Genomic DNA, 13,274 nt, shown 5'->3' with positions numbered 1-13,274 from the left:
GCATCTGTTTAGTATTCTTATCAGCTCCGTTATTCTTTGATTGTTGCATAAACATATATATATGGATATGGATAAACCGGAAAAAGATATAGCATTAAGAAAATAAAACCATTTCAAATGGAGTCCGATCAAACAGATAGACGATGTGGAGAACATACAGGGAGGAGGAGTGGCTCAGGCGACCAAGGTTACCATCATCACCTGGAAGGTTTTATTCTCTCTTCATGGTTTCCCGCTCCCAATCCGGATCAACTGGCGCCGCTTAATTACGCTGTTTCTATTGGCCAATGCGCATCCTTTGTCCCACTTGTCCTTCAATGTAATCATAAAGGATAGCTGCGACCCATGATACCTAAAGGCATCGCCGGTCCACCCATACATTACAGCAGGCAAAAAAAATCTTCTCAAAGTTGATATCATTGTCTCCGCGATATGGATGGATGCGGTTTGATAAGCACCCACTTGACTGTACACACTTTGGCGCAGGCAACTGAGTTAAGTATGGATGATCACACTCGAATCATTGTTCATTGTGCGTGTTCTGAGATTCTATGGAAGCCGGCTGAAAGCATCTGCTGCGTATGTTCAAACGCTCCTGTGCTGTCCGTATTTTGTTGATCTTTCAAGCGAATGCGTGGTTTGCGTTCATATATTTCCAGTGCGCAAAGGGAATCATCCAGAATAGAAGAAATTATGGATCGTATGTGATGTCTTGATACTTGTCATTCGGGCGGTGGAGCAATGTTATTCCGTATTATTGCGGGGAAGCAGCCGTAATTGCCCTTGGCGGTAGTGGAGGAGTTGGACCTGCCGATGATGCTGATGATGGTGGTGGCGGTGGTGGCGATGAAAGAGATTGTGTAGTCTGGACAGGATCATCTATCTGCTGTTGCTCTCTAGCACGCTTGTAAAGGTATCGACGAAGCATTCTCGCGTTTTTCATATTTGCTCGATACAGCATTGTCAAGACAACTCCTAAGATAGGAATCAAGCCAAGCTAACGTCGAAAATGTCTGAAGGTGTTAGCGCTATCAAGCCGTATTCATCGGAAGTCCAGTAATGGTACTTGCCACAAAATCGACGCTGACGTGGTAAAGCATATCGCGGCGTAAGCTTTTGGGCAAGTCCGCTTGGCATGCGAGTCTATACATCGACAGTGAAAAGCATAGCGAGATCACTTTGCCGACAACAGGAATAAGGTCTTTTTTTGCAAGCCAAGAGTTCGTTAGAATCCATAGGTTACTGTGAACTGCTTGTGTCCTCTTACCCAATAACGCGTCATACCCGATCCAGCAACAACATAACTTTATCATTTCGTCAAATTTTTTTGCTCGCCGTTCATATGTTTCAAGTATTCGAGCATCTCGTTCTGGAAGCTTCACTTCCACCAGAGGAGCTTTCTGGTAGGGACGCATCACTGTATACTGTAAAAATTGAAGAAAAGGGAAAAGAAAGAGTTGCTCTGGAAACTTTGAATCTTTCCATGAAATTGATCGGCATCTCAAACCAAACCCTTTTGGGAACGTTCATGCGAAATCGGTGTTCACAGAGACGGTATTCTTTTGAAGGTACTCTGTCACAATTACAAATAAGAATGTTTATTTCACATAGTTTGACGATAAACTACTCTGCGATGCTACTTTTCTTTTTCTTTTTTTTTGTGCTGTCTTTATTTTTCTTCTTCTTGGCGCCACTTGATGTCTTCTTTTTAGACTTTGATGACGACGAAGCCACCTGCTGCAGTTCGGATGCAGATGCTTGGCTCATCTATATTTTGGTTTCAGGTTAACGCATACTTAGACGAATTCAAATAATTGACACTTTACATTTGTATCTAAATCATCGTGGCTCTTTTCAACGACCTCGCTGTACGGCGCATCGTTGGTAATATCCGCAGTGGTATCATTCTGATGGTCGGTTCCCCACGACCAAGGATTGCTTCCTCCACCTCCGATTTCTTCGTAACCGCTGAACGCGCTGCTGCCAAATGCAGTGGTATGCCCGAATCCCTCAAAACCGCTTTGCTCTCGGAAAACATTGTCTTCGTCGTCACTTTCAGACTCTATCTTGGCAGCACTCACTACTCCAACTTCGCTGCGAGATCCAGCCGCAGCCCACACATCTGTCAACTCGCTCTTGTATACAGGACCCGGTACCTGTTCTTCTTGTTCTTCCTCTTCGCTCTCGCTTTCACCGGCCGGTCTTGAAGTCGTAGGTGATAAAGTTGTGGGTACATTTTTATCTTGTTGATAATACTCCAACGAGCTGACATCCTCATCTCCGGCTACCATTGGATTGCCTGGTTCTTCGTTATCCGAGTCCCCATTTACAGCTGTCCGTTCCGACAATTGTGCTAATGCATTCTTTTCTCCATCCTCTGCGAACCAGTCATCTTCCAGTTTCCCTGCATCAAACTGATCCACAGCAGCAGGAACTTGATCCGAATCTGAAACCAAGGAACCTTCCCTTCGCCGTCCGCGTACGGGAGCAGATGGCGGTGGCGGTGTTTCTTTCCGAGGGAAGGACGGTGTATGCAGAGGAAGATTAGATGCATCTACGTCCCAAAGTTATCAGCAAGCCGTATGTAAGAGATGAGTCTGCACACGTTGCACACTTACGATCATCGGCAATCACTTGCAATTCTTGATCCCAGGCATTCTGCATTTCCTCACGCTGCTGTGCTAGACGTGGCTCGGATGCTACATTCAAAATTTATCTCGGTTAGAAGAATTCTTCTACGCAAGGGAATAATACATCGATACTTGCGTTGATCAAAATTATCTTGGCCACGACGCCGCCGCATCAATTCCGGCACTTTTTCATCCATATCTAATGTCTCTAGGGTATCTACTATCTCTATAGCCTTCAACTCCAGCTGCTTTTTAAAGGTTTCGATCTTAAAGCAAGGATAATCGTATCAGTCATCTTGTGGTCACGATAGAAAAAAAAAAGCTCCCACATTTACCTGTAGTTGGAGAAAGGGCACTGCCAAGTAGTCGTAAATATACTTTAGTCCCAACCCGCTCTTCATGCTTGTTTCAGCATAGCGAATCAGGTTCGGTTTAATGGCACCTTTTTCGATGCGCTGCTGATTGTGTTCATAAAGGCATGCATGGATTTCTTCGAGACTGACAACTCGCTGGTCGCTAGATAAGATTTTGTTTCTCTCAGCCATAGATCTTGAGTACTCGCAATGCCGTCGTCGTTCGACCCACCTCTTATCACTGAAATTGCCCTATATATGAGTTAGTTTGCAATTCCTGATTGTGAACAGCGGTTGACGGATACTTGCAAGTACTAGTACAGCAATGTTCTCCGGAACATTCTCCAGCTCTTTCTTTACATATGTAAATGTCCACTGCTTGGTGATATCAAAGACGAATATTGCTGCGTGCGTATTTCGGTAGACGCTAACGGTTGTTGCATCCAATGCAAACTCTTCACTGCTCGGTCGAGCTTCTTGCTGTTGCTGTTGTTGTTGTTGTTGTTGTTGTTGTTCTTGTTGTCGATCGTCTTTGGACTGCGCTGCTGCTGATCCATGCTCAAGCTTTATACCCGCATTCGTTTTAGCAGATGATTTGTTGTGCGCATTATCCACCACATCCCACACTTCAATCTTGATGATATCATTGGATTCTCGATAATGCCAAGGAATGTTGGCAACCTGGATTTGCGGTGTAGAGTTGTATCCTGGGTCGAACTCTTCACCCTGTAGGCGGTGGACTGGATACATGTCAAGTGGTGCGCCATAGCAAAACGATGGTTTGGGCTATCAATGTCACTTACACAAGGTCGACTTGCCCGTCATGACATCTCCTCGAAGGACAATCTTCACTGTGGTTCCGGCACAGTTATTTTCTCTAGAGATCCTAAACAGCCACGCATTTTACGTGTGGACATACTGTTATACTGTACACCTCTCCGAAACGCGGTGCTCATAGCCTTGAATGGCTGCTGGTATGATCCGTGTTCTGGGACTGGACTCGTCGCCACCGTTTCCTAGCCAGCCTCAGTTACTTTAACAAAACTATCTTTGTATGTGCTGCGAGGATACTTGCTGGCTTTTTGCTGCTCCCAAATGACCATAGAAAGCTCATTGTTGTTCAGGGCAAGAAAGGGCCAAAAAGGATGGCAGCGGGAAGCAGCGCCCCCGACAAGCATGAACAATTTGGGTTGCACGATTGGCAGGAATGAATTGACACCCTCTATCATTCTAGCTGTTCTCCCCTTCCTTCCACTCTCTCTCTTAAGTGTTTATTGATAATTGCATATGCAGCCACTTCTAGATTTCTATGGGACAAAGGATCGGTTCTAGACTCTAGCCCGTGGGCGCATAAAGACGTGAACATGGGGCAGCCGCTTGATACTTTGAGTCTCGGGCGGATTGACAAAGTAAACCCATTCCCACTTTTGGCTGCCATATCGCTCTTCGAGAATCTCCTTGACATAGGATTCTGACAAGGGCACCTGCGACCAGATAAGGTGATGCTCGATACCAGGTTCGGTGGAATAAGGAAAGTCGTTGGGCAACACAATAACCGGAGGCCGCTCTTTATCCACAGTCTCCGGAAACTTTAGCTTTTCTTTGAGCATGTATTCTTCTAAGGACTCGTACTTTGAAAGTGTTTCTTTGATCCATGTTCGATAGATATCTTGGCCTTGTCTGTTTCGGCGAATAAGTTTCACTTGCCCTGTTGCTAAAAATATGTATGAAAAGCAAGGTTAAGCAGACTCGGAGGGTTCGTTGATTGCTCAGACTTACAGACAAGCTGGTAGATCTCGTCCCAATCGTGAACATGATCGCCAAAGAAGTCGTCATTGTCAATGCTGGGTGACATGTCGAGCGGAAGTGAGAGAGTGGGTATAAGGGGCTGCCAGATCGTTAGTGCGGAAAGAAAATCGTTTGATTATGTAAGTAATCAATGACATTCTTGGCTAAGGGGTGTGGCGCAAGGATCCGCGAAGAAAAGCTACTAGACATTCTTGTATTCGGGAATACAGAAAACGTACAAGGAAAAGGAATTGAATTGTGGAAAAAGCATGGGTGGTGGCAACAACCCTTGGATGTCTTTCTCTCTCTCCCTCAACATGCTCCCTCTCTCACTGAAAATAATGAGAGAAGTCCCATGCATATCCCTTTTTCTCTCGAATTCTGTAGTCTTCTGAGAGCTCCAAACCTAACCTTAATGAGCTGGTAACCTGCTACTTAAATACACAATTATCGGAGGGACTCTTGACTGAATATACCTGCCTGCCAGGAAAGGATTGAGCAAAGCAGTTTCTCGATTACCACATCAAGTCCTATCCAAAACTGGACGAGCAGATTGTAGGCTATCCTTGGATTTGACTTTCTGCTTCCTATGCATGGTTTATCCTAAGCAACCTGCAAATAGCCTCCACCGATGCAAAATATAGGACACTTGAACGAAGGTTTGAAGAATCAGTAAGAGTAACGACTCTGCTGCAGAGGGAAGCGGAAACCTACAAAAGTGCATTAATAGGTAAAACCATATCTTTGCAAATGATAGCAAAAGGATAAGACTTATGCAATTCTCTGCATCCAGGGATGCCGCAACACCAATGCCTATTCTCTGAAGTATTGGCAGAAATATATGAACCTCTGACTGACGAGGAGGTAGACCAAGCCCGGGCTGCTCTGGACTACTCGAAAGCTTCGCAAGATATGCAGGAAGAATTTCTGCTACACATTGTATAGTATTTACCCTGAAAGCGGATAGCGACTGAGCACTCTGTCTAATGTACTCTCTTCGTGTCACGATCGCAGAACACCTTGCATGACCGCGTAGTCCTTCCACTTGGCTCACTGCAAGACATTCTCAAACATGTCTCGAAAACCATGGCCAAAAGGGACCGTAAAAAGCTGGACTTTGATCGATACTCACTTGCAATGCAAAAGTTCGAAAATGAGGAACGAAATACAAAAAATATAGCCAAGGTAATCAAGATGTTCCAAAGCTGCCGTTTCCTTTGCTAAATAAAGATACCCATGTCCAATCTGCTAGGCACAAGACAATCTTCGAACGGCAACGGAAGAGTATGATAAATATAATGAACTGCTGAAACAGGAGCTTCCGCAACTTTTTCAGTTTGAAGCCCAATTGATTGGCAACATCTTGCTGCAACTTTACCATCTCCAATGTCTTATTTATGGATCATTAATGGAACGGATGCGATCTATCGCTGCAACAGGTCACTACTCTACCCTTGAACAAGACATTGTATCAGGATATCAGCAGCGTGTGACTGCAGAGGGAACGCAGGAACGTATTGAAAACTTGCAAATGTTTGAAAAGAATTTGGAATCGAAGCTCTCGAAGAATTTCAAGCGAGAACAAGAAGCAGCAGAGCGCGATCATGAAAAGGAACAGCAGAATATGCAAAGTGAAGTGCCACAAGCAATACCTAATAACTATGAGCCAAGCGCTCCTCCTTTATCGGAGGCTCCAGACACCGAGTTCCAGCAGCCAAAGATGTATGCAGTTGCTTTGTATGATTACGAAGCACAGGGGATGAATGATCTCGGCTTTCGTAAAGATCAAGCTATCCAGATCTTGGAACCGAGTACTGGTGATACCAACACTTGGTGGATGGCGCGAATAGACGGCCAGGAAGGGTTCATACCAGGTATTTGCAAAAGATAAAAGCAGATGTATAGCGTTAAGATTAACTCGATGTATCATTCATTGATACCAGCAAACTATGTCAAACTTGTGTAACATGTGCGGCATATAATGATGGATAGAACAATCGCATAAATCGAATTTTTACAACAGATATTGACACTGACATTTCCTTACTTACTATTGTAATGCTAATAAGTTCGTTTATCGTTATGATATTAACATGCAATGCTTCCAAAAGTAACGTCGCCTTTGTCCCGTTTTCCGCTCCTGGACAGCACACTTTCCAGGGATATTGCATGCAATTCTTTTATTTGCACAGTGATTACATCGCTGGCTGCTATAGTTTATACTAGAATGGCTTCTATAGTTTCTTGCGAGACTCCAGTGTATGCTATCTTGCGAACCTTGGTAAGCTCTATCCAAGTTTTATCTTCAAGAACGATGCCTTGAATCTCATCCATTATCGCTTTCTGTTCACAACGAAGCTTCCCTAGAAAGCCAAGAGTGCGACTTACTACCGGGAAACGATGTGGGCGGAAAAATGGCTGGTGCCCCATACTGCTATGACTTTTTCCCCTTAGCAATGAGTGCCGTAGTAATAAATAACGAGCGTTCGTGGTATATGCTATACTTAACAGACCTTAGGTCTGCTTCCCAGGTATCTTACAGATTGCAATAAGGCGTCTGATTAACTTTTTTGTCACGTATACAAACTTAACATCAAGCAAACCTCGCCAAAAATGACAAAATCCGGTCGTATCCGAAATAATGGAAGACACAGCTTTCTGAGGCAATGAGCTTTCGTTTGCATATTTAAGTCTTCCGCTTATTCTATCTATACAAAGTACTCTTCAGAAAACGAACTTTTGCAACATTATTCAGGCTCAATGTTCAAAAGACTAATCTCGGTAATTTTGCAAGAAGTAACCGATTAGAGGAGTACATTTACTGCTATTACTTCTTTCCAAGCCAAGCTGCTGCATGATGCTTGGACCTCGTTTTCAGAGCCGTGTCGTTGTGTAACATGCCGCTGAGATCGGCGTAATTGCGATTAGACTAATAAACAATCAATTCGCTATCAATCCGGACGGCCGCTATTGTGCTCCAGATACTTTTACGGTATCAAACTTGATGCGCAAAGTACGTCGTAAATGAGATCCCCGGGTATTTATTGCGAAATGCAAATAAGCTTTCTACTTATGTTGCACAGAGAGAAACAATGCAGCATTTTCCTGGCCGGAGAATCTTGGACCAATCTGACTTTTTCCCATCTCAATCCATTTCTTTAAGTTCGTAAAGCTCCTTTGGCATTCATGGAACAAGCACCTCACGGCCGCGGCAGGTCGTCCGACCAGCCAGCGGCGTCGCAGAGAGGGCGATGGTGGAATGGAGGGGCATCGCAAAGAGTACGCTCTAATGGTCTTCATTTCCTTGGAAGTGCATGGCGGCAGATATCTCGCACCAGTAAAGCCATTCTTATCACCTCGAGTCTGTTAGTAATAATTCAGGTAGAAGAAAACAAAGCATTTTATCTATGCTGTTCTGCGTAAGCAACTGACGATGGAGCTTTGGTCATTCCTCAGATTGCCGCAACCATAGCTGTATTGGTCGTTGCGAGAAACGAATCATGCGATAAACCTCTGGACCTATATCTTATCATATACATAGTACGAGTTGCAGTAGCTAGTCCATTTCTCGTATATCAGCATCTTCGAAGACCCCGGCGTGCGCGGCAGCAACGACCCGTTCGACCACAGCCACAGAGCGCCACTGATAGCAGCAATGACAACATTACCGCCTCTGACCCGTCTCCTAGCACTTCCGCCGTACCTACCTCTTCTCCTCCAACTTCTCCTTTAGCAAACGAACCGACTCCGGAACCCGGCAATAATATCAGGAATAACATTTACAACAACCCACCAAATGTCGAAGCCATTAGAAACCATCGAGCGAACTTGCAAGCCGAGTGGATGGACCGGTAAGGAAGCGACCATGTTTCGATGTATAAAGGGACAATGCGGCTCAACAAATATGTCCAGCGTCAAATCACTGCTAGATCTTTTTGCAGTACTGTGGTTCATTGTGGGAAATTATTTCCTTTTCACGTCGAACGACTGTGCCCGGTTAGCTCCAACATTATTTTACACTACCCTGGTATGGGTATTATTGGGATACTTGTTGATTCTGATACCATTATTCCTATGTGCCTCGGTCATCTTCTGTCTACCGTGTGTTCTGGGTAGGTTGATGAGAACACTTGGTGCATACATGTATACTCACTTATTATTAAAGTCGCTCTGCGAGCACTCAATATTGGAGATGTGCCAGGAATGACGGGAGGCACCAAAGAAGAAGTCCGAGCAATTCCTGTTTACCGGTTCAAACAGGAGCAAGCGGATGGAACGGCAGAAACACAGAATACTGGGGAATCGCAGGTGCGGACAAGCGAATCACAAACACAACAGAGCGGATATTTTAGACGAACGTTTGGCAAGTTCATTCATCGTAAGAAAAAAGATGAAGACATTGAACGCAGCTATCCTTCTATCTCGATCACGCCTGCCCAAGATGCCATATGCTCGATTTGTTTATCAGAGTATGAAGATAGTGATATATTGTGCAAGTTATGGTATGTATGATGTAATCACGCTGCTACGCGGAAAAGTGCTAAAAAAACTTACCTAGGTGTGAGCACCATTTTCATCGCGATTGCGTACAAGAATGGTTAATCCTCAACTCAAAGTGTCCACTGTGTAAACGAGATTTCCGTGGAAAACAGTATCAAGACGAGAATGAAGATGAAGATGACTAGATGCATCGATTCTTTATTACTTTGTATTGTACCATTTGGCGTATCAGTTCTGTATATAATATGCAAAATTCAAATATCATTATAAATTATGAATTGTATGGGATAACAAATGTTTCGCCCAACTTTAGCACTGTAAAGTCGTTGTCATCGTGACCACGGTTCTTCATGGCTGCCTTTAAACGCTGCGGAGGCTCGTCGACCGGTTCATCGGTCAACACAAAGGTACCCCAATGAATACCAATCTATTCCAAATCGTAAGCTTAAGCACCATACTTATACTTTTTGACGACCTACAGATTTTTTGCTGCGAATATCTTCGTGGACACGAACGGCATCTTCGGGAGAACAGTGAACGGTTGACATGAACCAGCGAGGAGAATAGGCACCAATGGGTATCATTGCCAAGTCGAAAGGACCAACCTTCTCACCAATTTCTAACCAACTAGCCATCAGAATTTGTGTATATCTTCAATACAGACACCGCTCACCTTTGAATGCAGGGCAATGTGGCAAGCTCTCCAAATAAGCCTCATCGTACTGCTTTTCCTTACTGACATCTCCAGGTACTGCACGGTAACCAGTGTCCCTGAGCATCCAATGGGTCAGCTTGCCGCAAGCAGCGGAATACCAATCTAATATCGCAATTACCCTCCAAAGAACACTTTTCCGCAAGATCGTCCGCCAGATATGCCTTCAACGCACCAAGATGCCCATAGAGTCTTGTTACGATCAAACAAACCTCTTCCAGAAAAATGTTGGCAAGGGGTGCAAGTGAGTTTCAAGAGCGTTCCTTCGTTGTTTTGCAGCGACAGTTCCGACGAGTCCCACCAGTCCAGTTCAACCACGCGGTTGTTATCGTCTAGCGAGAACCAAGCCTTGTTGCCTAGAGGGACATAGAACTTAGCATGTGGATTCTGCTTTGCCAAGTGTTGGATCGAGTGGGAGTCCAAATGATCGTAGCTAGAACGAAACTTAGAAAGCGTATCTAGCGGTATTTATTTTTGGTTTCCGGTGATCCACTTACTGGTTGTGAGAGATCACAACAGCATCGATTTTTGGGAGCTCATCCAAGCTGCATGGAGGTTCCGTGTAACGTTTAGGACCTGCAAATGACAACGGCGAGCATCTTTGAAGATATCATAAGTTCTCATAGGTCAAGTTTATGCCCTTTTCTTTCTATATGCATTGTACCTGTCGGAAAAAATGGGATCAAAAAGGACATTGAACCCGTTTATCTGCACAAGCATGCATGCGCTTGTCAAAAATTTTAGCTTTAAGCTTTCTTTAAACTCACATGATTCTTGAACACAAAACTTACTGTCCGAGCCATGTAGCGACCACAGTGTTCTCGCCAGCCTTGGAAGGATCGTTGATAACCTCCCACTTTAGTTTTTCGACTTTTGGTGGTTTATTCGCAGCTGTGATTGCCGCTTCTGTCTTTCCTAGTTGCAATTCGCTCAAGACTTTCAAATACTTCGACCAGCCAACTGAAGCAGCTGACGGCCAAGGATTCTCTGCAAAATAAGCGAAAATACGTAAGCTTCCCTGCATTGCTGCAAACTGCGATCGTCAAGATCCTCACTGAATCCGGTTCCTGCGTGGTGTGATTTCGAGTTTGTGGTGGAAGCGCCAGCAACCATTTCGAGTCGAGATTGGTTTGTGGAATACAAGTCGTAGAGGAAAACACCAGAAGTCGCAGCGAGTGTAACCTTTGCGGCCCGGGTACGAAAGAGGGAACGCAACATGTACAGTCACTTGCGTTTGGAAGTGTAAATTTAAAGAGAAGTTTGGCTCGCAGTTTCAGACAAGTGCGACAAAGTCCACGAGACAGATAACTTTATTTCCAACAGAGATGTCTATCGATTACTCGCTGTTTTCTTATTTTTAGGATACTGAGCTGCAGATAATCAACTGTACCTCGGTATACGCATCTGTTTATTCTGCGTACTGATCTTGCATTATTGAACATGGCAAAATATCATTTCGAAGTTGTGCTATCGACTTGTAACGATGGTAGTAACCAGGGAAAGTATCGTAGCTGATGATCTAGTCAAAAAGCCAATATCAACGAACTTTCAATAGAAAACAACTATTCACCTTGTAAACTGATTCTTCGATAGTATTGTAGCGATTTTACCTGCGCTGTAGAAAATGGTGAATCGGGCCGAGATAGGCGCGTAGTTTTATCCGGAAACCGTACCTGCGTACGACATATAGCAGCATTTTGTAACTTTTTCTTCTCTTTTTCGTTTGCTGACTGAATCTAGTGTATACATTGCACAGAGTCTTAAATCAATTCCTTTTTGCTGGGCAATCCGTCGTCGTCGTCGTTTTATATGAGGTAAAATAAGCAAATTGCTCTCAATGGCAGTTTCGAGGTCAGTGCGTGCCGAAAACTTCTTTCCCAGTCTCACTAAAAAAAGAGCCTCATCTTTGGTCCAGCCGTGATTTTGTTATTGTTCTTCTAAAAGATGATGTCTACAACGGATATTCTAGCTGTCCGTGCTGCTGCGCTGCAGAGCACGTTTATTTGTACACACTGCTTGTCAAATGCTATGAGCTGTTTCAGTGGCCCTTGAGCACAGCCCACTTCTTGACGTCAGAGGTAACATAGTTCTTGATCTCGCAGTCTTTCTTTTCAACAGTGACCGTCTCGGGAATCTCGTTATCAAGTTTCTTGTAAGCTGAGAATTCCAGAACAAAGAAATCAAGTTGGCAGTCATCGAAGCTCCAGCCTTCATCGTCCACGCGCACACAGCCGTTGTGAGTCTTGCCATCAGGCAACTTTTGACCATCGAGCTCCTTGACATACAGTTTTGTGCCACGGTCGAGATCATTGGAAGCAACGCTGACCCACGGTACCAGCGGTACATTATCCTCCGAGCCGATGCCGTAGGGATCTTTCTTGCGGTTGACCTTCAGAAAAGTATCGTTGCCTTCGTCGAGATTGACCATGACGCCATCTTTGAGCAGACCAGTGCCTTCCATTTCGAATTTCTAAATCATTGTATCGTGTATCAGCATAAACGAAATATCTAGGCATAATCTTTCTAGCAAATTTTACCTCCAATGTTTCTTCCGACACCTTGGCGATGGTCTTGCCATCCTTCGTCTTGAGTTTCTTGGTCTTTGGTCCAGAGAGCGTGACCGAGTCTCCATCATTTGTCATATCCTTGTCACCCTCCTTTGGGATCCAGTATCTGTGCATAGATCCATTAGCTATTTGCACTCAGCAAACAGGGACCGTTTCAGCTTTCCCACTTACTGCGTAAGTTTTGCGTGCTTGTAGCAGCCCTTCAATCCACGTTTCTCTGGCGGTGCTGGCGCAGCCATGGCCACCGAGTAGAATAAGGCAGAGACGAGAATGGTAACGAGAGACAATTTCATGTTTGGTCGGGATAAATGAATGGAAAGGGTTTCGTATGCAAAAATGGGAGTGTATGAGAGAGAGAGACCGGCTCGAGAAGTATGGATACAGATGAGGAGAGAAGTATGCGTTCAACGCTAAGGTACGGAAGCAAGATCATGTCAAGATCCTGGGGTTTATATACCATTGCCGGTTTATCAAGCTGCATGCACTGTTTAGACCATACATGATGGTATCCTGTTAAAACTGTTACTTAGAATATGTGATAATCCGACACTCCTTAATGGACACTATTTCTCCTCCTAACAATTTCAATAATTAAGTCGTACAGAATTGACAGTGAAATGAAAGGGGCTTGCATGAAAGAAGTTGTTCCACAGGGACCCACCAATTAGCGCGGATCTTTAAAAGTCTTTCCGGCAATAAGATTGCTGTTCGCAACGCTTAGAAG

At 44.4% G+C, this 13,274-nt stretch overlaps 7 protein-coding genes across 7 annotated transcripts; 2 read left to right on the top strand and 5 right to left on the bottom strand.

Moving 5' to 3' along the window:
• Nucleotides 1-754: 754 nt before the first annotated feature.
• Nucleotides 755-1,415, bottom strand: VTP01DRAFT_794 (uncharacterized protein; the record flags this gene model as incomplete). Its single annotated transcript, XM_069387006.1, has 3 exons — nt 755-997; nt 1,071-1,201; nt 1,268-1,415. 3 exons carry the CDS (start codon nt 1,413-1,415, stop codon nt 755-757), a joined length of 522 nt encoding a protein of 173 aa, XP_069245214.1.
• A 208-nt stretch (nt 1,416-1,623) lies between these two features.
• VTP01DRAFT_793 (uncharacterized protein) lies at nt 1,624-4,097 on the bottom strand (the record flags this gene model as incomplete). Its single annotated transcript, XM_069386995.1, has 10 exons — nt 1,624-1,767; nt 1,827-2,554; nt 2,619-2,699; nt 2,767-2,896; nt 2,966-3,146; nt 3,216-3,235; nt 3,293-3,723; nt 3,787-3,834; nt 3,903-3,999; nt 4,059-4,097. The coding sequence occupies 10 exons, from the start codon at nt 4,095-4,097 to the stop codon at nt 1,624-1,626; spliced, it is 1,899 nt and encodes a 632-aa protein (XP_069245213.1).
• A 214-nt stretch (nt 4,098-4,311) lies between these two features.
• VTP01DRAFT_792 (uncharacterized protein) lies at nt 4,312-4,838 on the bottom strand (the record flags this gene model as incomplete). Its single annotated transcript, XM_069386984.1, has 2 exons — nt 4,312-4,697; nt 4,763-4,838. 2 exons carry the CDS (start codon nt 4,836-4,838, stop codon nt 4,312-4,314), a joined length of 462 nt encoding a protein of 153 aa, XP_069245212.1.
• A 348-nt stretch (nt 4,839-5,186) lies between these two features.
• On the top strand, nt 5,187-6,737 carry VTP01DRAFT_791 (uncharacterized protein; the record flags this gene model as incomplete). Its single annotated transcript, XM_069386973.1, has 7 exons — nt 5,187-5,194; nt 5,259-5,326; nt 5,394-5,501; nt 5,565-5,710; nt 5,786-5,956; nt 6,024-6,645; nt 6,715-6,737. 7 exons carry the CDS (start codon nt 5,187-5,189, stop codon nt 6,735-6,737), a joined length of 1,146 nt encoding a protein of 381 aa, XP_069245211.1.
• A 1,220-nt stretch (nt 6,738-7,957) lies between these two features.
• On the top strand, nt 7,958-9,456 carry VTP01DRAFT_790 (uncharacterized protein; the record flags this gene model as incomplete). The annotated part of the gene is made up of 5 exons (XM_069386962.1): nt 7,958-8,152; nt 8,228-8,622; nt 8,684-8,883; nt 8,937-9,273; nt 9,330-9,456. The coding sequence occupies 5 exons, from the start codon at nt 7,958-7,960 to the stop codon at nt 9,454-9,456; spliced, it is 1,254 nt and encodes a 417-aa protein (XP_069245210.1).
• An 86-nt stretch (nt 9,457-9,542) lies between these two features.
• Nucleotides 9,543-11,201, bottom strand: VTP01DRAFT_789 (uncharacterized protein; the record flags this gene model as incomplete). The annotated part of the gene is made up of 8 exons (XM_069386950.1): nt 9,543-9,698; nt 9,751-9,890; nt 9,945-10,042; nt 10,105-10,416; nt 10,481-10,582; nt 10,648-10,710; nt 10,775-10,970; nt 11,039-11,201. 8 exons carry the CDS (start codon nt 11,199-11,201, stop codon nt 9,543-9,545), a joined length of 1,230 nt encoding a protein of 409 aa, XP_069245209.1.
• An 820-nt stretch (nt 11,202-12,021) lies between these two features.
• VTP01DRAFT_788 (uncharacterized protein) lies at nt 12,022-12,843 on the bottom strand (the record flags this gene model as incomplete). The annotated part of the gene is made up of 3 exons (XM_069386939.1): nt 12,022-12,453; nt 12,521-12,656; nt 12,722-12,843. 3 exons carry the CDS (start codon nt 12,841-12,843, stop codon nt 12,022-12,024), a joined length of 690 nt encoding a protein of 229 aa, XP_069245208.1.
• Nucleotides 12,844-13,274: the final 431 nt, after the last annotated feature.

This window comes from Rhizomucor pusillus, assembly GCF_041956525.1.
Source record: "Rhizomucor pusillus strain CBS 183.67 unplaced genomic scaffold VTP01scaffold_1, whole genome shotgun sequence".
Taxonomy (NCBI): Eukaryota; Fungi; Mucoromycota; class Mucoromycetes; order Mucorales; family Lichtheimiaceae; genus Rhizomucor; species Rhizomucor pusillus.
This window is presented reverse-complemented; position numbering and strand designations above follow the sequence as displayed.